This window comes from Acomys russatus, chromosome 22 (genome assembly GCF_903995435.1).
Source record: "Acomys russatus chromosome 22, mAcoRus1.1, whole genome shotgun sequence".
Taxonomy (NCBI): Eukaryota; Metazoa; Chordata; class Mammalia; order Rodentia; family Muridae; genus Acomys; species Acomys russatus.
The window spans coordinates 13,136,789-13,164,400 of NC_067158.1; the positions used below are offsets into that span (position 1 = coordinate 13,136,789).

General features: G+C 50.7%; 1 protein-coding gene across 1 annotated transcript in view; it reads left to right on the top strand.

The window, feature by feature from the left end:
* Window positions 1-488: 488 nt before the first annotated feature.
* Window positions 489-27,612, top strand: part of Adcy1 (adenylate cyclase 1) — a 110,162-nt gene continuing 83,038 nt past the window's right edge. Inside the window, exons 1-2 of the mRNA XM_051164937.1 lie at window positions 489-1,124; window positions 15,988-16,137. Of these exons, the coding sequence (XP_051020894.1) occupies window positions 489-1,124; window positions 15,988-16,137 (786 nt within the window). The remainder of the gene's footprint in view (window positions 1,125-15,987; window positions 16,138-27,612) is intronic.

Below are 27,612 nucleotides of genomic sequence, written 5' to 3' on the forward strand. Positions count from 1 at the left end.
GAAAGGGGACACACATCTGGCAGGACTGTTCCTCCCTCTACTGGGAATTTCAGCTTTTTTTTAAATGTCTCCAAAGACTCGTAGGAGGGTGGGCTTCACTGTACATAGGTGGAGAAATCAAAGATTGGAGAAGCTAGAGTGGTGCCCAAGGTCACGTGGCCCCCTGGGGCAAGCGGGACCCCGGGCGCTGAGTTGGGCACCGACTCTGTCTGCCCAGGACCTGGGCTCTTGGGGCTCTCCTGTCGCAGCGCGGTCGCGGAGGAGGACCACTGCCGGGGCGCGGGCGGGCGCCAGTGCGCAGGCGCGGCGGGCGGGAGGGGACGCGCTCGGGGCGCGCGCGCTGGGCAGCCGGCGCCCCAACTCCGCCCGCCCCGCGCCCCGGCGCCTCGCCGCCCGCCGCCCGCCCGCCCCGGCGCCGCCGCCCGCGCCCCGGCGCCCCGGGCCGGCGAGGGGCGCGCCCGTGGCCGCGGCCGCTGCATGGCGCTGAGATGGCGGGGGCGCCGCGCGGCCAAGGCGGCGGCGGAGGCGCGGGCGAGCCCGGGGGCGCAGAGCGGGCGGCCGGGCCGGGCGGCCGGCGTGGGCTCCGGGCGTGTGGCGAGGAGTTCGCGTGCCCCGAGCTGGAGGCGCTGTTCCGCGGCTACACATTGCGGTTGGAGCAGGCTGCCACGCTAAAGGCGCTGGCGGTGCTCAGCTTGCTGGCAGGAGCCCTGGCACTGGCCGAGCTGTTGGGAGAGCCGGGGCCAGCGCCCGGCCTCGCCAAGGGGTCGCACCCAGTGCACTGCATCCTCTTCCTGGCGCTGTTCGTGGTCACCAATGTCCGATCCCTGCAGGTATCCCAGCTGCAGCAGGTCGGTCAACTGGCGCTGTTCTTCAGCCTCACCTTCGCGCTACTCTGCTGTCCCTTCGCGCTGGGCGGCCCGGCAAGGAGCTCTGCGGGAGGCGCAATGGGGTCCGCGGTCGCTGAGCAGGGGCTTTGGCAACTCCTTTTGGTCACCTTCGTATCCTATGCCTTGCTGCCCGTGCGCAGCCTACTGGCCATCGGCTTCGGGCTGGTGGTGGCTGCCTCGCACTTACTGGTCACAGCCGCCTTGGTCCCTGCCAAGCGCCCACGTCTCTGGAGAACGGTAAGTGGCACCTCGCGCCCCCTCCCCATTGGGATGGAGACATATCTGCCAGCGGGACTGGTGGTGCCAGGAGTTTAAGATTCTTTCTCCTATGGGGAAGGTGGGGAAAGTGAGGGTCTGAAGAGGGGGACAGGTGTTCAAGGTCAGTCAGCAAGCTGGGGATGCAGTCAGGGTTAGCACCCTCCACTCGAGGTTTCTTCCGAGATAAGAGTCCAGAGCGTCTTTAGGGTGGAGGCGGGAGATCGGTGTGTGTGTGTGTGTGTGTGTGTGTGTGTGTGTGTGTGTTGGTGGTGGTGGTGACAGGCCCAAGGTCAGGCAGTAATTGTGTAGCCAAGGAGGGGTTCAAGCCTGATCCACCGCCGCTCTGGGTTGCACCCATCTCAGTTGAGGGACTGAAAAGTGGGAGGGTGCGCGGTCTACAGGCCAGGCTTCTATGCTGGCAGAGGAGCGCAGCACACCCCTGGGCTCCTCTCCAGCTCGCCTGGAGTGCATCTGGGGCTCTCCTTAATTCTGCGGGGGCCCGAGGGAGCAGTTAGTGGGAAGAAAGGACTTTGAACACCTCTAGTATTGCTAACCAGCTGCTGTGAGCCCGAGTCTTGCCAAGGTCACCCACAGTCTGATCTCCACAGCTTCTATTCCCAGAAAGCCCGACCCTGGCTCCCTAGAGCCTCAACTTTCTTTCTTTCAATTGGGGCGGGTGAGGTGAGGTGGCTGTCGGGACTAGGGCTTAGGACTTAACTCCCCTCGAGGCTCCTCCTGGACCCTGGAGGTTCCTGCTCTCCCAGACCACCGCAGCCAACCAGGTGGGAGGTAGACCAGGAGACTGTCCCCAGGAGTTTGGCATCTTCCCCAGCAACTGGTCCTGCCCAGGCCTGGCAGCTGAGGGAGGGTTTTGTTTCTGGGTCTACCTGCAGAACAGCAGGAGGGAGATGAGAGGCAGATAGGTGGGGAAGCCCATCTAAGGAAAGAAGGTAGCTCAGGGGAGCATACGGGAGGCTGTGGGGGGCGCTGGGCTGGGCCTAGAATCCAAACTGCTGGAGAAGAATAACTGGGTGTGTGTGTGTGTGTGTGTGTGTGTGTGTGTGTGTGTGTGTGTGTGTATGTATGTGTGTGAGAGAGAGAGAGAGAGAGAGAGAGAGAGAGAGAGAGAGAGAGAGACAGACAGACAGACAGACAGACAGACAGACAGACAGAGACACAGAGACAGAGACAGAGAGACAGAGAGAGGGCTGGCTGTCGGTACCTGCTGACTGTAGGACAAACACCCACGCCCAGACTCTGATAGCAGGGGCAGTATTTGGTCCATGGTGGTGATGGCAGATCTATTGCTGAGCATGCACTGTAGGGCAGGAGAATCAGACATAGGCTCAGGCCCATTGTGGGTTCCCTGGGTGCCTTAAGAGACTGCGTTGTTATTTATTTATTTTATTTTTAACTAGTAATTCTTTTTCCCCTACACAGCCTCTAGGCATTTCCTTTTAGAGAAGAGATTTAAAAGGAGGGTGGAGTCTGCCAATGCCCCTCCCTCTGGGATAGAGAAGCTCCCACTACTTCGCTGGGGAAGGAAGCTGGTACTCAGCCTTCCCTGTGACTAGCCTTCAGTTTGGTGTGAACCCCTCCCTCAGTGAAACTCAGTCTCTGGCCTGCTTCCCCCTGGGGGAGATGGTGCTTCCCTCAGACCCGGTGTGAAGCCCATGAGAAAGGCACATACCGAAAACCTGTCATTTCTAAAGCATTTTATGCTCCTCAGTATTTGTACTCCTATCTTGACACATACACGGGATCGAGGTAGGGTTACCTGTGGTGAAGGGGAGCTGGTAGTCCCCAAGGATCTCAAGTGTCTTCCCATTACAAAATTCCAGGCACCCTGCAGGCTGTCCATGAACTCTGCCACTTGTATTTGAGATGCCCGAGGAAGGTGTCACTCACATGAGGAAACGCTGGTGTCTCTGCTGCGCCTCACGGCCACCTCCCTTCAGACCCTGTCACCTCTGCTCATGGCAGTGTCTCCTCACCTCCAAATTCTAGGCAGGCAGCACTCAAGAGGGCATGAGGGAGATGTGCAGACAAATCGGAAAGACTGAGTAACGGTGAAAGCCCTGCAGGGTGGCCCTTGCCGCACACACAGGGGATGCCGTTTTAGGGTATCAGGTCTCCACGGGAGCCTGTTGGGGCTGAGTCCTAGCAAAAGCTCCAGAGTCAGGTGCACACCCCAGTCTCAGACCTACAGGCTTAGCTTCCTGTCAAGGGTAGAGGCTCAGAACAAACCTACGCACTGTACTGGGGTTTGGGCTCCAGAACCTGCTCTGTACATGGGAGCAGGTGTCTTCCAGAGCCACTGCCCAGCTTCAGAGAGGTTCTGAGAGCCTTGGGGAAGTAGAGGCAGCAAAGAGAAGGTCACTTCCTTGAAGTGCTATTGAGAGGGAGAGAATTCTTGGGAAAAGGTCCCTACCCACAGCTGTCCTCTCCTGAGCCTGGAATAGAGTAGGCAGGCAAGCCTGTGTCCACTGGCTCTGAGCTTCCTTCTGTACCTAGTGTTCTTCATAGTCCCCGTGTGCATGCTTTTTGCCCCCACATGAGTCTGTATTACTGCTGCTGCTATTATTTTTATCATTATTATTATTATTATTATTATTATTATTATTATTATTATTATTATTATTATTATTATTTTCTCTCTCTTTGAAATAGCCCAGGTCCATTGAATGTGTATATACTGTGTGTTTTCTTTTTCTTTTTTTAAAAAAAGATTTTATTTATTTATTTTATGTATATGAGTGCTCTATCTGCATATACACCTACCTATCCACCGGAAGAAGGCTTTAGAAGGGATAGATGGTTGTGAGCCACCATGTGGTTGCTGGGAATTGAACTCAGGACCTCTGGAAGAGCAGATGGTGCTCTTCACTGCTGAGCCATCTCGCCATCCCCCACTGTGTGTTTTCAATTAGGCTGACTGTCAGGGTGGGGTTTCAGTTTCTATTGGTTCTTAAGCATAGGTGGCCAGTGATGGAAACTAGGATTGGCAAGGAATATGTGTGCTCCTGTTTCTGCCCATCAAAGCTGTCAGCGCTGGGGCGCTCGATGACTTCGGGTGCACTCTTTTTTCCTGGAATGTCCCTGATGTCTCAGGAGTAAGGCCTGAGCTCCTTGGGTTGCACAGGTGGCTGTTGGTGTTGAGCAGGGTGACTCAGGTGCTGGCTTAGATGGGTACAGGTGGGCTTGTGAGTGAACGGTCCCCTAGCACTTCAGGGATATGGCATAGTCCTGTAAGCAGGGATGCAGGAGGACCTCTGTGCCTTAGTTTTTCCCAGTTCCAGAGGGAGAGGTAGTTCGTCTACAGCATCCTAGGACAGCTGTGTGTTCTGGGTACCAAATGTGGACTGTGTCTGGCAGGCGTACCCTGTCTGGTTAGCCATCCAGAAGTCAGTGACATGGATGCTGTCACTTTAATCAGCTGCTTGAAGCCAGTGATCTTTTGGTTTGTGTCTAGCTTTGTGAAACAGAATTGCTTGGAATGAGGTGCTTTCGGTGTGTTGGGTACTGCTAGGGTGTGGGTGACAGGGCACTTTGCCCATTCTCTACGAACTGCAATGACATACACAGAGTATGGGCATAAGGGACATGTCGCTGTGGTGGCTCCTGCGATCTGGGGCTTTGTGCTTTCACCTTCCCTGCCAGGCACCTCTGAAACAAGAACTTGCAGCTTTGGAGGTTGAGGGAGCAGGACTAAGCCCCGCCCCATTCCCAGTATGGACAGAAGAGCAGGGTGGTCCCCCACAGGCTGTGGCCTCTTGTCTTCTCCTCAGGGCCTGAGTGAGGCAAGAAAAGACCCCCCCCCCCCGGCTCTGTAGGACACTCGTTTACTGTGTCTGGGGTCATGAGTCCTACCTGCTCCTCACATGCAAGCACACATGCCCGCTCAGAGGCACATCCACCCACCCCCATTGCAAGCACCTACACAAATGCTTCATGTGCACCCTGCCGCATTCTCCCATGTACACACACACACACACACACACACACACACACACACACACACACACACACACACACGTTTGCATGTAGACACACCCATGATTCTATATACCCACCCACAAATCCACACAGATAAACCTACATGCACATTCAAGCTCACTGTCACTTTTATTTACACCTGTGTGTATGCACATGGGAGCACAAACACAAATCAGTGCGTACTCACACGCTCAAGACCACTTGATGCAACACACACTCCCCAATATATGCGTTTAACTCCTTTTCTTACACTCTGCTCACACACTGGTCCAGCACGCTCACCTGTCCTCAGAGCCTCATGTCCTTTTGTGCTCACACAAAGCATGTTCATACACACACTCAGGAGTGGGCTTACTCTTGTACACACACACATGAACACTCAAACATGCCCATCTGCACACTTGTGCATGCTCATAGCCACTTATGCCACAGGGTTATTCAAATGTGTTTTTGGGGGGTGAGTGGGTAGATGCAATCAGCCAGGAGAGAGATGGAGCCCCAAGGAAGGCAGCTAGAGTAGCGTCCCAGTAGAGTCATTGACTGAGACCTACCTCCTTCACCCCTACTTCCTTGACCTTGGATCACTTCAGGGTCTGAATTGTAGAGTATGGAGTCCAAGCTCAGACCTCATCTGGATCAGTGAGATCGTCCGTGTCTGTGTGAGGCCAGTGTGCCACAGGGACAATGACTAAGTCTGGGATCCCAGAGCCCTCAGTGAGGAGTGGGACCTCCCACCACCTTAACCCACGACAATACGACAATATGGGTTTGTGTCCTGTGTCCCCCACTTATGGCAGTAGCCCTTCCTGTCCTCCTTGCTGGGATTCTTTCTCTGTTCTTTTTCGCCTCCTACTTCTCTGTCCTTTTCTCAGCCGTGTAGGGACCTACTGTGTGTTCTTATGCTAAGGAGCCCTATCCCCCTATGCTGTACCCTGCTGAGACACCAGCCTCAGGAGGAGGGTGGAAGGCCAGGCTGGACTGAAGGCAGCATAGACCCTGAATGGTCTGCCCGTGGCCTGGAGAAAGGCAGGGCCTGCATTGATGTGCAAGGTGGGGGTTTGCTCTGCCTTTAGTTAGGAATGAGAAGAAAGCTTGGAGTCATGCCGCCTGAACCCCAGGGTTCAGAACTGAGGAGACTCTGGCTGCAGCACTGTGAGTGTCAACCCCATCTGGCCACCTTTATGTGCGTGCCCGCTCATAGGTGTATTCATGTATGTGTGCATGTAGGTACACACTTACGTAAATATGCCCACAGGAATGCACGCTTGTGTCTGTGTGTATATTTGTATATACACATGCTTGGGTGTGCATACATGTGCATATGTGTGTATGAAGAAGAGTTGGTAGCATCCAGAAGATCGGTCAGGTAACACCTGTGGTGTGAGAGGGCCCCCTTTGGCGTTCCTGACACACAGCTTCAGCCTCTGAGCTCCACAGAGGAATTCCACACTAGCAACACACTGTGGATCTGAACGCAACCTTTGCTTTCTCTCTAAGAACACAGAACAACGCTTAAACACAGTACAGTGTTTCTGAGAGAGCTGTTCCAGCTTTCCAAAGTGGCCCCAGCCCTGGGGACAATGCTCCCACACAGTGCATTGCTGGCCTGGCTCCCCAGAGCTCACCATTGGAGTGCCCTTTTCTTAGCATTGTGTCTTATCGGATTGCTCTCATGCCACGTGTGTGGTGCCCGCTTACCTGCTGGTTTGTTCTCTGCTTTCTTGGAGCATTGATGATACTTCTGATAGAAAGAAGGGACATTTTTTTCCTCTCTCACACAGTAGTCTCCAAGTGAGGAGTTGTGGCACGTACGTCTCGAACAAAGAACATGGCCAGATCCCAGCAGGGCCACGACTGGGGTGGAACACCAGGTCACCTCCCACTGTCTGGACCTTATCGTGGTCCTGGGTCAGCACTAGACCATCAGTCCCCAAGTTCCACTTGATCTCTTGACCCTGCACAGGGTGCTTTTAGTGCTGTCCCCACCCCCAACAAGACGTGTGTGCTCTTCATAAACCGATGTAATTTGTAACTTTTTGGAGGGCATCTCCCCTTTCCTGCCACCTGCACGATCCGGAGCTAAGTTGAGAGCCCCTAGTCTGTGGCTGGCACCCAGCTTTTCCTCAGGAGTTGTTACTGTAGGGTGCTTCCCTGTCCACCTGCCTCTGCAGCAGGGGAGCTTGCCCCCTCCCCTGCCCCGGGGGAGGGGCATGCAAAACCTAGAAGCAGGTTTATCATGTTAGCTGAGTGAGTCTTCTCAGGAGGGCAGAGGCAAGTTCCAAGAGATTCTGGAAAAGTGGCAGGTGGGAGAGATCCAGGAGCAGGGGCAGCCCACTCCCCGAACAGTCTCCTCCTGCCGGGGAAAGATACGCCGTGAGCGTTCTGCTTGGTACCAGTGGAGGTGTGCTGGGCACCGGCCATCGTGAGGATGCTGCGCGGAGTTCACATGTGAGGTGTCATTCCGGGGATGCTTAGTATGTTTTGCGTCATGTCTTAACCTGCGCCCTCCCCACGGGAGGGGAGTATGTTCGCCTGGAAAGATGACTGACTTGCTGCCATCTCAAGCAACATCAGCCTCAAAAGGGCTGGAAAACTCACCCCCTTGGACTTCTTTTCTGTGGCAGCTTTTTTCTAGTGCTTTATTCCCTGTGGTATGAGGGGTCAATTGAATGATAATGTATTAGGAATCATTGGTTGAGCCAAAACAAACAAACAAACATCCAAAACAAAACAAAAAAAATATAAACAAAAGAACCCCCTTCATTTGTGTGCACTTTAAAATGTTTCCTGAACACTAAGAAGTGAGTACCAAGTATGGTCTCATCCAAAGATGAGAGCCAAGAGCTTAGCATCGATCTTGTCTCTTAATGGCTTCTGCTGCTGTTCAGGTGTCCAAAGAGGCTGGAGGTGCAGTGACATCACAGGTACTAGGGCTAGGAGCCGGGCAAGGCGGAAGTGGTACTGGCTGAGGCTCCTGTGGGTGAACTTGAGCCTCCTGTCTGGAAGGCTTAGATGGCCACTGTGTTGCTCTTGATTGATCCTCTGGGCAGGGTGCGTGCAACTGTGTCGGGGAGCTTCTGTCTTTGGTGATCTTTGGTGAGAACTGTCCCAAGCCACCTAAGGCCTCACACGTGGATCCTTCCATCCTGCCTTTCATTCATAGCATCCCTGCTGGTGTCTCTTGCCATCTGAAGACATGGTATATGCGATCTGGGAAGAGAAGCCCATTTGCTGGGAGAGGGGTGCTGTGCGGGTGAGTCAGTGCAGCTTCTCTGTGGGGCTCTAAGACCTGGGAGCTTTTTAATATTGGGGTACAAAGAGTTAAACAGGAAATACCAAGGGGCATGCGTCTGGGGTCCCCGTGGGAGTCCTCTCATGGCCTGGTGACCACAGCTTCATGAGTTGGAAACTAGGTGGAAGGAGCTTGCGAGGAGTCACCGCCTTCTAGTTCTTAGAACTGTTTTTATTTTAATCACGGGAAGTTCAGACATGCCCAGCACCATGGCTCCTAGATTGCCATCACTGCCTCCAGCAAAGACCAGCACTCTGTTGGTCCTCTTTCAAATAATGCTAATTTCTAAAGCGTTTACTAATTCAGAACCAGAGAGTGAGCAAGCAATTACATTAATTTAAAAACACACTTGTGTGTGCTGTTGGAAAAAACAAAAAAAAACCCCAAAAAAACAAAACAGCCATGGTTGGAAGAAAGTGACATCCAATCCCCACCCAGGCCCTGGCGGACCCAAGAGACTGACTTGTTCCCCCACCCCCGTGCGTGGCTGTACAAGGTGAGAGCTGCCTGTGGATTTGCCACTAAATGTGCCTTAGGCTGTGTGGGGAGCAGTGTGTGGGTTCACTTCCTTCTCTGGAATTACAACAACGCCATAAACTAACGTGAGAGAAGATTCCTCGGAGCAGGCCCTGTGCTCATGCCTCACACGTCTTTGTAGCTGGGGCTGCCTGAGGACAGTATTCCGCCCTCACAGACAGTTTGACTGATGCCCAGGCTTGCTGCTTGCTGCAGGGGCAGCCCAGAACACCACAGGTTGACAGCTGGTGCGAATTCAGTGGACAGGTGTGCATAGTAAATAGGAATGATGATAAATGTGGGGTGACAGAGGGCCCCTCGACCCTATCTAGGGGTCAGAAAGGCCTCCAGGTCAAGGCTGCAGCTAGGAGAACAATCCTGAGACTGTGAGCTGCCTAGAGCCGTATGCTGCACACGCGGCAGGGCATGCATTGTGCATTTGTGCACGTTGCACAGGAGGCGGGGCACAGGATCTGGGCCAGGTCAGCCTCCAGCAGGCTCGAGTTTTAAGGCTCTTTCTGGAGCATAAGATACCAGCTGAGGTGGGGTGCAGAGACGTCTGTGGTAGGGAGAGAGCTTCTAGTCAGCATAGGTTGTACTGGTGGTGAGATAGGGTAGGAGACCTCAGGGACAGGATCAGTGTGGAGAGGCAAGGGAAGGAAGGGCCACAGCTCCTGGCCTTGGTTGGGAGCACCTGTCCCTGTTTGTGGCACAGAGTGGAAAAGACTGGTGCCTAGAAATGTAGGATACTGATGACAGGGTGAGATGGGCCATTTCTTTAGGTTGGTAAGATGAAGGGATGAGCAAGGCCAGGGCTTTCCCAGGTGTGGCTATCATGACCTCTCAGTATCTGTCTAGTACCCATCCAGGTCTGATGATTTTTTTTTCATCTCTTTGGGGTACTGGGTGTTCAAGGGCAAGCACTTCACCTCTGTGGGTGTGGTTTGTCACTGCCAGGCTTGTCATCATCTGGCTGAGGGATGCTGCTGAGCATCGTTCGCACTGAGTTACTCTTTCTGTCTTCTTTGTCCTTGTGGTATTCTTTGACGGGGTTGGGGCGGGGGGGGCTACTACCTCCCCTTATTTGGGGAGTGGGAAATTTACATCGCAGAGCACAGGGTAGCCATGAATGGCTGGGAATGCTGCCAGTGTCTGCTGGCTGCCATCCTGTTTTGCTCAGCCATTGATTTCTGTCGGTATGACTCCTTATACTTGGCTTGTAGCTCAATATATCTTGGTTTTGTTGCTCGTGTGGTCCTAGTATGGCTGCTTGGAGGCCTTTCGTGTAATCTTGTGCACTCTGACATACCCCCTCCCCTCTCTCCCTCTGTGGCCTTTAACACATGTCTCTTCCTTACTCTGACAAGCAGGATGCTTCAGACTCACTCACATTAGAGCTCTATCCCAGTCTGAGAAGCAGCCCTTCTATCCAGGGATCTGTTCTTGTTGTTTGAGATAGGGTCTCACGATAGCCTAGCCTGGCCTTGGATTGCCACCCTCCTGCCTCAGTCTCCTGCGTGCTGGGATTAGAGGCGTGTACCACCACGCCTGGCTGAACCCTGGGTTTTCCTCTGCGGTTCTCATTAGAGACCACCGTCTGAGCTCTGGGTACCCTGGCTGTTCCTCGGAGGGCACCTTTGCTTCTGTCAGCAGCGGTAACAGATTCGCAAGTATGCACAGTCCTGTAAATATTGTATCTGAGCCCATCTGTTTCTGAGCTAAGCTGAACGCAAGTTCATCCTGATGCCTCTGGCTCGAGTGTACTACTCCATGGGCAACCAGCCTCCTCCTTTGCAGAGGTATAGCCCCTCCCTGTACCGAGGGGCTGGCTCTGGTGCTGTTTCAAGCATATGGAGATGCCACCCTTTGTCCTGTCTTTCCTGGATCCTGATGCCTGGGATTCTGGGTCCCTGGGAGGTCACCCCCTTCTCTGGATTCTACTTGGCCAGCTGGGGGGGGGGTGCGGACCATGAGTGCTTCTGAACTTATTTGCAGCTGGTCTTCGGAGGGTCTGATGCCAGCCTGCCCTGCCTCTTAATGGGAGAGATGACTGATTCCTTACAGTTAACCCGCTTTCTGATTTCTGCGGGGTGGACATTGATCCAGATGTAGGGTCTGCCGCCATCACTAGGGCGTCATTCAGACCGGGGGCCACTGCAGGGGATTGTGCGTGCGTTGCAGTACATGGGAAACCCTGTCTTCTTTCTTGTCCTAATTGTGTCTGTCTGAGGAATGGGGTCAGTGGAACAGAGTGAGTTGGACATGCGGGGACAACGTGCAGCGGTTCCGGGTGCTGGTCCTGTTCTCACAGATCGTGCTTCTTCTGCCTTCTGCCTGGCTGGGTGGGGGGGGGTCCATGAGGACTATTCATGACATTGCGTGACATTAGCATGATTGGATTTGGTGTGGAGTGTACCCGTGTGTATAGAGAGACTGGGGCTATTGGAAACATGAGGTTAGTTGAGAGGCCTTGAGTGCCACCCCCTGTCCTTGTCACATCCACTTCTGAGACAGGTGTGGAGTCCAGAGTTCAAGACTCAGACTCTTGGAAGGGATCAGAAGGGAGAAGAATCTACAACTGAGGAGGAGAGGAGGATCATTTGAAAGGATAAGAATGGGACCGGGTGGAAAGACCAGAAGCCTTGGCTTCTCAGTGTGCTGGGCTTGCACAAGGCCAATGTGGGCAGTGGCAGTGGTAGACCAAGATGCCTCAAGGGAGTGTGGAGGTAGGGTGGGAACCAGCCTCCCTCTCCCTCTGCAAAGATTCAGTAGCCTGTGGCTCCTTTGTTTCTGACAGTCTCACAATGACCCTAAGCCACTTCCTTCTTACCATTACGGGCAGGAACTCAGCCATTTTTTTTTTTTTTTTACCAGTTTCATGTACAGAACAACGGGTTTGTTGGGTCCAAATGCCCCTTCGTCCAGAAGTTGAGAAGGCTTCATGGAGAGAATTGAGGATCAGGACCCCCATGGACACCATAGGTGCCGAGTTTGCGCCAGTCAGTTGAATGCAACTGTAGCACTGTACAGTAAGAGGAGGGGGTTCCAGGGCTAGTGAGGTGGGCCAGGGCTGGTCAGGGGAGAGGCATTTGGCTGACATGCCTTAGTCTTCCTGTGGGGTCAGTTCGCCACTACAAGCCCTTCTCTACGCGTTTTGTCTGTGGGGGACCGGCTGTTGGACCCACTGATCCCTTTCCCTTGGTAGTTCATTAGGAGCACAGCATCTTGTAGAATTTTGGCTTCACTGATGCTGCACCCTTTCCGATGTCCGCAGGGTGGTTGGGTAGCCTTCTAGAGTGGGTGGAGATTTAGCTGGTGGACCCAGAGAAGGGGGGGGGGTTATCCTTTCTGATCAAGGACGCTGAGAAGCCAGGGGGTTCCCAGAAATGCCCCTGTACTGTGTGGAGACGGGTAGCCAGCCTGTTCTCACAGTCCCACAGCCTCCCCACTCCATGTTCAAGGGCTCTGATGAATTTAAGGAGGCCTAGCACCCTGACAAGTGAGTGTACTGGGTTTTGCCTCTTTCACCCACTCTCACTCACACACCCTCAATCTGAGCCCACGTGTTCTTGGTAGATGCCCTGGGAGAAAAGAAGATACGGTGTGGGCAGATCACTTTAATTGTAGTTTGTACTTTCTGGAATGGTGTCTGTCTGATTTTTCACTTCCTTTAGAAGGCGGAGGCAGCCTCTTGGCGGGCCCTTCCCTGAGTCTCACCAGCTCAGCACATAGCATGGCTCTTTTCTCTGGCCTTTGGCCTATTGCAGATCCCCATGTTGTCCAGGGATGGGTGAAATTTCCCATTAGTGCCTAGTGTGCTACACTGTCCTGAAAGATCCTGTTATCCCGCAGGCCTGGTCTCTTAGCCCTCTTGTCCTGTGTTGAGAGCAAGGGGAGGGTGACGCTGTGCCATCTATCCTCTCCATGTGACCATGAGCATCTCATACCTGGTCATCTTTGTAGTGGCCATGATATCCAAACCAGTGTGTGCTGGAGGGCCTGACGTTCTGCCTACCCAGTGCCCAGAACTAGAGATGTTGCTGTGGCCTTGAGCCTGGGGTTCCAGTTTTGCATTTGGGACTCAGTGTTCAGTGTCTTGGTGGCTTTAGAATGTTTGATAGACAGTTGTGTGGCTTTGTCTTCTTGTGGGACTCCTAACAGTGGGAGCAGGGCCTGTCTCTGACTCTGTTGCCTGCTTTTGGGACCTTACCTCTTACTGGGTTGCCTTGTTCAGCCTTTGTACAGAGGAGGTGCCAAGTCTTTTTTAAAAAAAATTTTTAATTAATTTATTCAGTTTACATCTCAGTTGTTATCCCCTCACTTGTATCCTCTCGTTCCTCCCTTCCTCTCTCCCTCCCTCCCTCCCTCCCTCCCTCCTTCCCTCCCTTTTTCACCCTATTCCCCTCTCCTAGGTCTGTGACAGAGGGGAGGAGGTACCAAGTCTTACTGCAACTTGATATGCCGCGGCTGGTTGATACCCATGGAAGACTTGCCCTTTTCTAAAGAGAAATGGAGGCAGAGTGGATGGGGGGAGGGAGGAGAGAGGAAGGGGCAGGGGATGTCAGGAGAGGAGGGAGGGCAAACTGTTTGGGATGTAAAAATAAATTAAAGAAGTCTTGGTTGACAGTGGCAGACTTTGCTCAGGGATTTGTGAGCCCTAGAAACAGTGGGCCTGGTCCTTGTGCTGAAGTCATTGTGAGTCCTATACCATTGCTTCTAACATTAGGTGCTTTCTAGAGAGCTCTATCACCCTCAGGGACTTGGTAGTGCTGGTTATCTTTGTTGTTTGTGTCATGTGACTTCGCACACTCTGTGTGTATTCTTCCCTTTCTGGCCTGTAGTGTCCCACAACCCCTGGAGCCCCACTGGCTTGAACAGTCACCCAGTGTGCTAATGCATTTTCCTCTGATTGGGAGAGGGAAGGGTTGCAGTGATGCTGTTGGAATACCCTGGACCACTCAGCACGTGGTCCAGTGACCCTCTGAGGGGATGAATAAGGGCCAAGAGGAAATGATGCACAGTGGGGTTGGGCTCCGGTATGGCTACTGAGGACACAGAAGGACACACTTGTTCTTATCCTTAGTGAGTTCCATGAGGGTCAGGGTCACAGTGGGGTTCTCAGGGTCACGTGGTGAGGTCAGAGTCACAGTGAGATGCTCTCTCTGTTTCTGGAGTACACATGACCACTTACAGGTTTATGATTTTTGAGATACAAAACTTTATTTATGACAGATGTGATTCATGAAGTCAGAGGTACCAAACCAGAAGAGATTTATTGTTCGATGATAATGTGTGGGGTGTAAGTAATTAGAAGACAATTGCAAAAGCAAATTAAAGAACTTGTCTGGTTACAATCTCACCGTTACCTTATTTGATGCAACCCACTGGAAGGTCGCTGCAACACAGCTCCAAATTAACAGCTGCTTCTATTGCTTGAGCTACTAATTTCCACTGGTAAAGGCATTTGCAAGAAGCAACCCACAGTCAGGCTTGCCCGTGCTTACACATCAAGGTGAAGGCTACTCCTGAGGCCTGGCTGCTTTAAGAGAGTCCTCACGTGTGGTCATCATTTTAATTTACTTTAAAAGAGGTCATCTCACACAGCCCAAGTTTGAAGGTTCCTAGATCCTTCTCAGCTGCCCAGATCTGTCCTCTGTGGTATCCCAGGCCAGCATTCAGGAGTGTCAGCAGCTGGCAGTTCTTGTCCCAAGGCTGTCTCAGGCCTACTCCTATCCATTGTAACCCCTCCTGGTCAGGACACTTCTGAAGTCTCCCGGAAGGAGACGTCACTCTATCTTTTGCCCTTGTTCTCTGAGTATGGAGTATGGTACAGCGTTGTCTAGACTCCTTGAGGATAATCTGTGAGGAAAGGTGCCATTTGAAGCCTGCATCCTCTTCCTCCCTCATGCAGATGTGGAAATATGCTGCATTTAACTAGATAGAAAATTTTCACCCTGGCAGCTGACAGGCCTGCATTCCCTTAGCTTGGGGTGGCATCCCCTGTTCCCCTGTGACTCATGACAAATGTCTCTGTTCAACTTTGGTCCTGTGGTCTGCTAGGCCCTGGGACAGGCCAGAGGAAAAGGCCTTCAGGGGGAAGTAGTCAGGGTCTGGCTGAGTTCTTTGGCCATTGGCATTTTGTGTGGTCTTCTGGTCTGGGGTCTTGACTAGAGCTGTCAGGGTCAAGAGCTATATTCCTCAGATCCCATCTAATCAAACAGGCAGTGTCCCTCAGGCCTTCTTTAAGAGTCTGGCCTCCCTGCCAGCCCCTCCTTGTCCCAGCTGTCACTGAGGAAGGGGTTACAGAGCAGGGCATGGCCTTCTTGTGCTATAGTTTAATTTGTGCCCAAATCAATTATTTGAGCTTCATTTTTGTCAACTTAGCTCCTCTGAATTTTTCTAGAGCCTTCCATGTAGGGTTGAAAGCGCCCGTTTCACATTCTTATGTTGTAGGTGTGTTGTTCTGGCAGGACTGTCAGAGTGGCACAGAGTGGGCGTGGTGGTGGTGATGGTTCATATATCAGAAATGTATTTTCTCGCAGTGCTGGAGGCTGGGATCCACAGCCACAATGTGGGCAGGACTGGCTCCTCGGGGGCCTTTCGCAGTCCTCTGTGTCCTGATCTCAGCAGTCTGGTTGGATTGAGGCTCACCCTACCCTAATGATACTTTAATTACCACTTTTAGGGACCTGCCTCTAAATACAGTTACATTCTGGGGTGTTCTAGGATCAAGGTTTTAACATAGAAAATTGGGAGGGGGCAAACTTCAACCTAGATGTAGCTGCCCTTCGATCCCATGGCGTGTCTGTAACACTGCTGACTGTTGTGTGGGCAAAGGTGTGCATCTGCCCCCATATGGCCCCTGCACGACTTCACTGTGGGTCTGGCCTGTGCTTGGATGTCTCTGGGTGGCTATGAGTTTGGAGCCAGCTGAGGGGTTATCGGAGCCTCTCTGTGTGCTTCCGCGGCGGCCCGGGTCCTCCTGCACCTGACTAGCCCGGATGGACCCTACACTCTGCCCCTGTTCTCTCCCTGCAGCTTGGTGCCAACGCCCTGCTCTTTGTGGGTGTGAACATGTATGGCGTCTTCGTGCGGATCTTGACGGAGCGCTCCCAGAGGAAAGCCTTCCTTCAGGCTCGGAGCTGCATTGAGGACCGGCTGCGGCTGGAGGATGAGAACGAGAAGCAGGTCAGTGTGTTCAGTACAAGGCGGCCCTTTGATCAGCTCTGCCCCTCTCCGAGCTGAGCTGTGCCGAAGTCTGCTATGTGCATTATGTAACAAAGGGCAGTTGTGGTTACGTTGTGCCTCCTGCTCCTCCCCTTGGGGCTCAGTCTATGCTTCAATGGCGAGGCTGCAGCGCTCAGTGTTCCGCGGCAGAATCCGGGGAAGAGAGAGCAACCTGGGCTTGCTTCTCTGAAGGAGCTCCGCCGCTTGTAAGCTGTGGATGACTGTGGGTGGCATGTGGGTGTCTCATTTTTCTGATGCATCTGTAGTACGTCTACCCAGGCTTGGGAGGGCAAGGTGGGTCCTGGGGCACACCTCAGCTGAACATAGCTGGGCAGCTGGCCTGACCCCTGCTCTCAGGCGTTCACCTTCCGTGGCCTGAGAACTGACCTTTCCTTTCCTGTGGCCCGCTGAGGTTGTGTAACTGTCACCCTCTTCTGCAGGCGACATAGGCCAGAAAGGAACCTCCACATCAGCTCCATCGTCTACCTGTGGCTTGTCACTTGTGTGTCCTTGTCTGGTGTAGGGAGGAAACTGGGCCCACTGGGTGAGCCATGAAAGGATGAATCAGGGAAGCCTAAGAGTGAAGCCTGCTGCATCATGGGTGCCTTTACCAGAGGAATCCAGAATTTTCTTTCAGCCAGGGGCTTGCAGGCACTCTGTGTACCTCTTAGTGGTTTTCCAGGCTACAGGGCAGGAGGATCCGTTTCTCAACCATTTTTTTTTAACCTTTCTTATCAATAAAAAGTGTTATTATTATATCCACGTTAATTTCAAAACATTTATTCTCAAGTCTAGACACTGTAATGAAATCTAGTATTTATAGCAAAGGTTAGATCTAATTGAAGAATAAATCACATACGTATTTTTAGATCGTGTGTGTGCTACCGAGTGTGTGGACATATGGATGAGCATGTGGAGGGCAGTGTTTGTCTACGTGGGTGTGTTCATACCTGTGGGAATGCATATGTGGATATTTATACATTTGCACACACGGGCACACATGGAACTATAGGAATGTCTATATGTGTACATGTGTTTATGTGCGTATCCATGTACAGGCATTTGTGTGTGCATGTGTGCATGTCCTTGCAAACATGTATATGTGTTGAATATTGCATGTATGAATATTGAATCAGACATCTTTAGAGGCTTCCTCTTTGGCATTTATAATCATCATAGTGGTGTTGATAGTTTCATGGTACTTTCTAAGAAATTCCTGAATATACCCTTCTCCTCCTCCTCCTCCTCCTCCTCCTCCTCCTCCTTCTTCTTTTAAGTAAAAGATCTTGCTGTGTAGCCCGATCAAGCTGGCCTGGAGCTCTTGATCCTCCTGCCTCAGCTCCCAAATGCTGGAAGCGTAGCCATGCACTGCTGTGCCTGGCTTACCCTTGGCTTTATTACCGCACAGGAACGAGGAGTGGCTCTTTGGGAGATCTTCTTGTTTCCCTCAAGGCATCCTGCAGGGCGGGAGCAGCAGGCTTTCTGTGGGCCACACTTGTGTGTGTTTGTTTCCGAGTGAGCATCCCATGGCTTCTGTGTGGTTGCTTCCCGCTTTCATCTTCTGTTCAGTGTTTTCCTATACCCTCTGCTTTTGTCTGATTTCATTTCTCTCTTATCTTTGCTGCCTTTTCTATTGACCACTTTTGCTACATAGAATTTTTCTTTTTCATATTTTTTTTCCTCATGGTCTCATGGAGGTGATTTTATTTTTATTTATCTATAATTTAATTTTATTTCGGTTAATATGCATTAATTGGATATGCTAATTTAAGAGGCGCAGTGTTATGTTTCAGTGTGCCCATGCGCGGATGTGCCAACCAGGACAGGACAGTTAGGATTTCTTTATCTCGTAGCCCGTGCACTCCTTTCTGCTAGGTTTTTCATAAAATAAGCAGTAGGTTGTGGAATAGTCACTCCACTATGCTGGGACACATTCCTTTCGCCTCACTGCGCTTCGGCATTTACTATCCGACTTTCATCTATAACCTGCCTTCCACCCTCTGGCCATCACTAGTCTGAATTTGTGCTGGCTTGTTTCAGCTTCTACGCAGGGGAGAGAAGGAACATACAGTCTGTAGTCTCCTGGCGTCTGGCACTGGTCTATTTAACTTCACCTGATGTCCTCTGGCTCCATTCATTTTGCAGATGACATGACTGTGCCCTTTTCCATGGCTGAATAATATTCCTACCCTTCTTCCCTTCGGCCACGGGCAGTCACCTTGATTGCATTCCTGTCTTAGCCCTTGTGGCTGGTGCTGTGGTAAGCTCCTGTGCCGTCACTGCTTGAGTGTCACTTCTCTTGGTTTTGTAGCAGCCCCGGTGGAGGGAGGCTGTTTCCGGCTTTATGGATGAGGGAGGCAAACGAGGGCAGGTCCAGTCCCGGTGGAATTTGGGTTCTTCAGAGGGCATTTCCGTCTGGTAACGTCATCAACCTCATCAACCCAGCCGAATGCTGTTCACGTCCAAGGGTTTTGTTCTGCGTGTATTCTTTAACGACACAGTTGCAATTTCATCCGTATACCTTCATTTTCTCTACTGTGGCTGGACATTTTGCTCTGGTGGAACCCCACAGGTTGTCCTTGGGTGAATTGATCTTTGTGCATTGCTCCAGCAGTCTCTGCCACTGGTGTGTAGAGTTCGCATTTTAAGAAGGTTTTTCTTTCAGCAGGCATCTAGAGTTAAAGTATTTCCTCATATTTTTAGGGGTGTGAACTTGACATTGCCTGGAGCTGTTTCCTCAGCAGAGTGCACCTTTGTTTCCTTAACTGACGCCTGATTACAGTACCCTGGGTGTTCTGGGGCCACAGCATCAGCCACCCTGGGGAGTGCAATTAGCAGGCCCTACAGGTCCTTGTGATTTGGGATTCACTTTGATTATGAGAGGGATCCAGGCTTGCAGTTTGGCTCCAGTAGGGAATTCTGGGGGCAGTGGGCCTGGGGGAATGGGAGTTGGGGTTGGGGTTGGGGATATGGGTTGGGCGTGAGGGTGGGGAACTGGGGGTGGGGGATGAGGATGTTCTGTGTCATCTGTAGGAAATGGTAGAAGATTGTTTAGAAGGTCTGAGCTGATGGAGCCTTGGCGGAGGAACATAGGCAAAGGCAGCAGTGAGGCAGTACAGTGTTTTAAGACCAACTGTGGCCTCAGCTCAGAGTAGAATCAGAGGCTGAACTGGTTTTGAACCACTGCAACTGCATTGGGAGGGTCTTCACCCACGGCGAGCCCCAAGGACCGGACAACAAGGTCCCTGGCACAAGTAGGAGACATGGAGTGTGTGAGGAGCCAGTGCCCAGGCAAGACTCTGGATGCAGTGAGGTGAACTACCAGGCGTTTGGAGATCTCAGTTTTCTTCTTCTTCCCTGGGGAGGAGTCTGTAACTCTGGCAAGGAAAAGATTTGGCTCAGTTCCCAAAGCCAGTGCTGTATTCAAGAGACCATGTGGCCTGTCTGTGGCTCATCCTGACATCTGGGTCTATAAAGGGCAGAGTGTTGGGCTGCTGTTCTAAGACACAAACCTCTATGTGACTGTCCTTCCATCAGCCACCACCACCTCCCCTCTGAGCCCCCGCCCCCGTCATTTTGTCCTAAGGACTTGTGTGGAACAGACAGAAATTACAGCGACATTAGTGGCCCCAGCACAGTTGCTCAGGGCTGCAGTGCAGGCTACAGGACCATATTCCTTTTCCACTGTTTTCACGTTGGCCGCCTTGATCCTGTTGCCATAGCTCTCCTTATCCAACTGCTGGCAGTGTGTGCTGGCCCTGCGCCTTGCACGAACCTCTGAGTGTCCCGGGTGGTGGTGCCATGTGAGAATTTGTCATTTGAGACCATTTGAGGTATTCGGTACTTACCTGGGATGGCTTTCTGTCCCAGCCTCGTGAAATAGGACTGTTAAATGCAGCCACCAGGAACCTGTGCCTTTGGTGGCAAGGCTTGGCTGGTCATGCTTCTGCTAGTGCTACCAAGCTTGTCTCCACCCAGCAGTTTAGGGTGCGAGGCCTTCGTTGCATCGGTCAACAGAATGTAGTTCACTCTGCTTTAAATCAAGTAAGAAGGTAGTTTATTTTGAGGCCAATTTGAATGACCCAGGCAAAGACGAGGTTCAGTGTGGAATGGCACGCTCCGTCACATGCAGAGAGTCAGAAACTAGTGAGAGTCAGAAACAAGTACAGCTGTGGACTGGCAGGTACGTAGGCAACAGCCAAATGGAGAAGTCTTTCTGTAGGTTTGAGATGCTTGTAGAGCACTTTGGGGTTGGGGAAGCTAAGCTGTCTTAACAGTCACGAGAACGTTAGGCCAGATACCAAGGTTAGAGATAAGTTGCTGCTTTTCTAAAGAGCCTGGTTGATGACCCAGAGAAATCTTGGCTCGTGTTCTGCAGTACTCTGGTTCCCCAGTCACAGTGCTCTTTAGTCTTCAACAGAGAAGCAGCGTCTTTGGAAAGCTCCAGCCCCACGTGGAAGAATGTGCTAGGGCCTATTTCTGTCTTCTCTGAGTCCTCTTTGGGGAATGTGTGTGCGCGTTGTGTGCAAGTGTGTGTGAGAGGTGGGGAGACTGTATGTGTGTATTTAAGAATATGTGTATATGGGAGTGTGCATGTATGGCTGTGTATGTGTGTGTGTGTTTGTGTGTGTGTGTAGGAGTGTCTGAATGGTCAATACGGCTTATTCTTTGGCTGGCATTTTGGATGTAGTAAATGACTCATATTCCCAACTAAATAAACAGGGGTCAAAACAAAGGGAAGTCCTGTCCTGCAGGATCTGCGTGGACTAGAAAGTCTACTACACATTTATTCATCCTATAGGTAAAACAGGTAGTTAAACCCCTTTGAAACTACGAGTCATCTGGAAAATGGCCTCTGTCACATCAGCCTGTGAAGACGATTCTTTTTGGCTAGCCTGAGACCCTGGCCTCAGAGATTTTAAACAACTCAGGGATAATATGGAAAGAGTAGTGCAGAAGTGAAGGCGGAGCCCTGGCCAAACAGAGCAACTCTTGCCCCAGGGAGCTGTGGCCACTCCCTTCTTTGTGTCACTTTTAGCTTGTTCAGAGGGAGCCTGTTCACAGAGAACAGAGTTGAAATGCTCTGAGGCTTGTCCTGCTTTACAACAGAGGTGTCAAAGTGCACTCTTTGAAGTAGAAAAAGCCTGTGAGAGATGGAGCAAGCAAGAAAGACACCCACGAGGGCTGGGAGGCCTGGGAAGGATAGTTACAGACAAAACAGCCGACCAAAATATAGAGCCGGGGCCACGCAGGGATCACTTGATGCCTGTGAGAACTTGAAAACCTCAATACATAAAACAGGCACATTCCTAGAAAGGCATCAGTAACCAAAGGTGATCCTAGAAAGAAAGCCAAAAACCCCGCAGCAATTACAAGCACTGACCAGGAATCCTTTTATTTATTGTTCTATCATCACATTGTGTTTTATGACTATAAGGCAAGGCTGGGGCTTGAACCCAGGACTACATATGCCGGGTAAGTGCTCTCCTACTGAGCTATACCCTAATCCCAGACACAGGTTAGCAGATGAATCTATATGTTTATATGTCTGTCTAGCTGGACCGTGCACTGGCAAGAGTGTGTTCCTTTCACTGTTTGTCCCCATGTGCTTCAGAATTTGGGCATCAGAAGCCACAGGGTTCATTGTCATCCATTTGCTTTTCTCCACTGTTTGTGGGTCTCAGCATTGACAGGAAGGGTTCAGTGCCGGGTAGAGCCTCTCTGTGGGCAGGAGGCTTCACAGCATTGCCCAGGGACTGCAGGAGGCTCCTATGGACCTTAGGTGACTGACTCAGCTGTTTCGTTCCTCGGTTCCCTTAAATCGGCATGACAGTTGGTGGTTTTGACCAATGTGCTGTCCCTGGACAGGCTATTCCTCTTAGTTCTCCCATTGATAGTGCCCATGCGTGGGAGCCACTGACACCATATTGTAGAACCCTGGTGTGTCTGATGAGTAAGGGACTTTGGTCCCCACTGGGTCCTCTGGCCATGCGAGTGAGAAAGTGGGTCTGCTGTTCTGTGGGTAGCTGGTGATCTGGAGGGAGTGGTCAGGTCTGTGGCTATGGTAGTGTCTGCTGTATGGCTTGCAGAGTTTGGATAGCCAGTCCTGGCTATGTTCAGTACAGTTACATGCATGTTATGGGAGCTAGAGACAGCTGGTGGATAAGGATTGGGCAACATGGATTCTGGGAATGTCTGCCATCTGACTAGGCTTAGGCAAAAGGAACAGCAGGTGGACTGGAGCCACCACAGGATGAAGTCACGCCCTGACCTGATGGTAGGGATCGGAACTCCATTCTTTTAGTTTTAGAGGCCAGAAATATCCAACATGGAGACTCTGGGGGCTCTCTCCAGGCTTGAGGATAGCCGCCTCCCAGCTGTGTCCTGCTGTGGCTGTCCATCTGTGGAGGCTGACCGTCTGTGTGTACAACTCTGCTGTCTTGTGTGCCCAAATCTCTTCAAAGGCCGCCAGTTAGAGTCTAGTAGGACCCACCCCAGTGACTTTGTTTCAACTTACCATATTTTTTGTACTATAAGATGTACCTGACTATAAGATGCACCCAGTTTTTAGAGCAGTAAATCAAGAAAAACAGTAAAAACAGCAATTGGATCATAAGGCACACCCTAATTTCCACCCCACTTCTGGGTGGGTGAGGGGAAGTCCAAAAAATACAGTTATCACATCCTTTTTAAAAAAAATTAGATCCTTTTGCATTTTCATTTTAATTAGCATTTGCTAATTGTACAAAATGATGGATTTCGTTATGGTGTCTCATACACGTGTATATTTTGATGATTTTCAATCCCTATTATCAATGTCCCTCCACAATGCCCCAAGGTTTCCCTTTCCTATCTCCAAGCCTCCTACTTTCATGTAACGCCTTCATTGTTTCTTTTTCTTTAGTCGTTATTGTTACATATATGTATAAATATGTAACTATAACCTTCTGAGGCCATTTAGTGCTGCTCACATGTTATTGTGTAATCAGCTAGGGAGCTCATCCCTGGGGAAGACTAAATCTCTTCCTCTCAGCAGTCATTAATTGCCTGTAGCTCTTCACCTAGGCACGGGGCCTTGTGAGAGTTTCATCATGCATGTTGGCATGCCAACTGGTGTTTTATTCAGGCCTTGCTTAGGCTGCCATGATGTTGAGGTTTCAGAGGTAGTAGCTTCCATATCTTCTTATATAGATGGTAGAGGCCCTCAGCTTTGTAGAGGCTTATCTTCGACCGTGCCACCAGGAGTTGGGAGGTTACCTATGAACCTTGTCCATAGTTCCATCCGCACTGTGCACCAGGAACAAGCCACAAGTATGATCCAAGAGTGAGGAAAAGGGTAACTGTGAGCCTGGGTGGTTGCCTATATGTGCCTAGCTGTGAGCCTAGGTGGAACCCAATGACGGAGGGTACCTGTCTTTCTCCTCCAGAACGTCAGTCACAGAGAGAGGAAGCAAGCTTAGGCTTCCATGGCGCTGGCAGAGAAATAGCCTGGGCTGATGATTGGCCTCTCCCTGCTGGTTCTGGCCCATCCCTCAGATTCTGACCAGGGCTTCCTAGCAGCCTCAGGAGCCGATTCCAAGCAGGCTTTCCACTCACTCTGACTTGTAGTGGCTGTGTTCAGCTTGTTAGCTATGCCTGGCTTGGGATGCACTACCTCTGGCGTGGGTTTCCCTTCAGGATAGTTGGGGTCAGGTCTTCATCTTAGCCAGCCATGTTGCATGCGCTCAGTGGTCATTCTAGGGGTGAGCCATCCATACCGGGGGAAGCAGGCATTCTCAGCACTCCATGTCTTCAGAGAGAACGAGTCTAGATGTTTCCTGTTTGCTCCTGGTTTTAGTTAGTGCGGCGGATTTTACTGTCCCACAGAGTGGTCCTTTCTAAGAAATGGGCTGGGACATGACAATGGGGGAGGGGTCTCTTCTTCTGGTCTCCTTTGTCTCCTATGTCCCCTCTGCTTTCAGATCCCATGACCAGGCTGATGACCTTAGCAGTGAACCTGAGATGGTAAGGGTGAGATTAGTGGGAGATGGACCCTGACTTGCAGATGTCAGAGTCTAACCTGGAGTTGCTGTGAAGAGAAGGGATGGGCTTGGCCTCAACTCATGGGGGCAGGTAGAGCATAGCTGCTGTAGATGCCTACCAGGCCCGAGGCAGTGTGGAGGGCACTAGCTGGCTGCTATAGCCATGAAGACCAGTTGTAGAATTCAACAGGTCTCTGAGTAGACCAAGGAGGGGAAAGCCAAGCCCAGTCATAGGATGTGTGTGGAATGTGGGCAGGCCTTGAGCACCTGGGTGGCCACTGTCCTGGCTTATGACCATCTAGCTCAAGAGACTCCCTGAAGTGTAGTGGACCGAAGGCCAAGTGCCCAGCATGAGAGATCACGGAAGGGGAAGATGGGCCTTGTGCTGCCTACCTGTACTGACAGAGAAGCTGCGTCCTCTGATGGAGAGTCCACACTTTTTTTTTTCAGATTTTTATTTCATTTTTTATGTGCTCCTTTTTATTATTATTTAATTAATTTACTCAGATTACAACTCAGTTGTTAATCCCATCACTTGTATCCTCCTGTTCCTCCCTCTCTCCCACTTTCACCCTATTCCCCTCCCCTAGGTCTATGACCGAGGGGGACCTCCTCCCCCACTATATGGTCATAGGCTATCAAGTCTCATCTTGGTAGCCTGCTTATTCTTTCTTTGAGTGCCACCAGGCCTCCCTACCAAGGGGAGGTGGTCAAATATGGAGCACCAGAGTTCATGGCAGAGTCAGTCCCCGCTCTCCACATAACTGTTGTGAATGTCCTGTCCATTGGCTAGAGTAGGGGTTTGATGTTTACTACTTGTATTGTCCTTGGATGGTGCAATACTTTGAGCAGACCCCGGGCCCCGATCCACCCGTCACGATGCTCTTCTTGTAGGTTTCCAGAACCCTCTGGATCCTTCTATTTCCCCATCATCTCCTATATTTCTCTTACCTAGAGTCTCAGCAGGGCAGGGAAGGGTCCACGCTTCTTATTCCTCTGCGTCTGCCTCTTGCCTCCAGCATCACCTCCCCTCCAGCTTCAAGCGAGCTGTGGGCTTCCAGCCATCCCCTGGAGCACGCTCCTGCAGTTTCTACCTGTAACAGCTGGAGAGCACGGGACAAGTGGCATCTGAAGGTCACCATAGTCTCCTGGGTCTTCATTACAGCTGCCCCCACAACCCACCTAGGAAGGCAGTCCTGAGCCCGGCTTCCCTTCTGAGATGTAGTGGGTGCTCCCTAAGGAATCTAATTGTTCCTCGGGTGCCACTGCTAAATCAGAACCCTCCAGAAACGTGTAGCTATTTAAAGCACACTCAATTTGTTATCCTAACAAGGTAAATGGAGCAATTGAGTTCTTGGTGTGCGAGAAAAATTATCAAGAAAAAAAAGGATACTTTCTTTTAAATAATATAGTTTGGGTTTCAGTTTAATTTAATTAACTTATTTTTTATTGAGACAGGGTCTCGTGTATACCGGGCTGACCTTTAAACTTGCTATGTAGTTGAGGATAACCTTGAACTTGGCACCCTCCTGCCTCCACCTCCTTAGGGCCTGTGCTACACACCCAGCTTTGTGTGGTCCTGAGGACAAAAGCCAGGGCTCTACTAGGTAAACATCATTCCCACTGAGCTACAACCCCAGGCCCAGGGCAGCATTTTAAATAGGCTGATCTGTTCTCAGTATAGTTCTCAAATCACTGCACCTGCTATTTGGCAAACCATGGCCATTTGTTTAGAGCAATTAAATGCTTTTTTTTTTAATTTACACACTTATTTTCACTGTATAGAATTATGTCTCAATGCTACATGTTAATTTTATTTAATATATTTATACATAATCTTAACCTTATATTAACTTTATTTGACATGTGCATTTAATATGAAATGAATTAACCTCAATAGTGTTTGTGTAGAATTATAATAGAACTTAGTTTTGGATTTTTCTTGTTTCTCAAAGCAACTTTCTCTCCATTAGCAGCCATGCCTGTTATAGCCCACCTGTTCCTCCCCTAGACGTAAATACGCTTTCTGCCTTTATGGCTTTAGTTATCCTGGAATAGAGTCATATAGTATGTGATACGTAGTGAATGTCTACTTCCCCAAGTATGAGGCTTTCAAGGTCTATCCAGTGGGTTATGTCTCACCTGTACTTCATTCTTTCTCATGGGCCCAGGACTATGCCAGTGTATGAATGAACCACATTTTAGTGGGAAGGAATGGGAGAATGAACCACATTTTAATTTAATTAAAAAAGTGAGCTAGGGTCTTAGGTAGCTCAGGCTGACCTTGAACTCACTATATAGCCAAGGCTGACCTTGAACTCCTGATCCTCCTGCCTCAACCTCCTAGAGCTCAGATTACAGGTGTGTGGCACTATGCCTGGCCATTTAGTTTATTCACTCAACATTTGACAAATACTTGGGCTGCTTCCATGCTTCTGTTGTATTGTAAATATTAGTGCTATGAAAATTGTTTAGACCTGTGTGTAAAGGTCTAAACCTTTTTATTTCTCTTGGGAAAGTGGTAGGGGAATTCTAGGAATGGAATTTTTGGCCGCAGGGTAACTATAACATTTTGAGGGGCTGCCAAAATGTTTTTCAGAATGCCTGAGCATTCCCTGTTCCCACCAGGAATATGTAAAAGGCACTATTTCCTCCATGTTAGAATCTGGTTTATTTATTTATTTGGGGGGGGGTTCGAGACAGGGTTTTTCTGTGTAGCCTCGGCTGTCCTAGACTCACTTTGTAGACCAGATTGGCCTCGAATTCACAGCGATCTGCCTGCCTCTGCCTCCCTAGTCTGGGATTAAAGGCATGTGACACCACGCCCAGCCAAATCTGGTTTATCTTATTTTATTATAATGAGAGTTTTGCTTGCATGTGTGTTTGGGCACCACCTGTGTACCTGGTGCCTGCAGAAGTCAGAAGAGCACACTGGATCCCCCAGAATTGTAGGTACAGATGGCTGTGAGCCAGTTTGTGGGTGCTAGGGACAGAACTTGGTTCTTCTACAAGAGCAACAAGCACTCTTTGCCACTGAGCCATCTCTCAGCCCTGTTTTGGTTTATTTTTTATTTTTCAATGATTGAGGGTCCACGTGCACTAGAGACAGAAGACAGAAATCTTGTTTCCCACTGGTACCGTCTTACTGACCTGGTACTGTGTCACAGTGAGAACATCTAGCTACAAGGCACAAGGACCCCACTCATGGCCCCGCCAGAGCCACACCCACCTCCAGTCTTAAGTGGGTGCCGTGAGCCATAAAGTTTTAATATCTATAAATTTGTAACATCTAGTTTATGGGCTTTTTTCTACTTAGCATAATTCCCTGGAAATTCATACAGGTTGCTGAATATATCAGTCGTTCATTTCTAATTGCTGATGGTAGTCCACAGTGTGGCTACTATCTCAGTGTGTT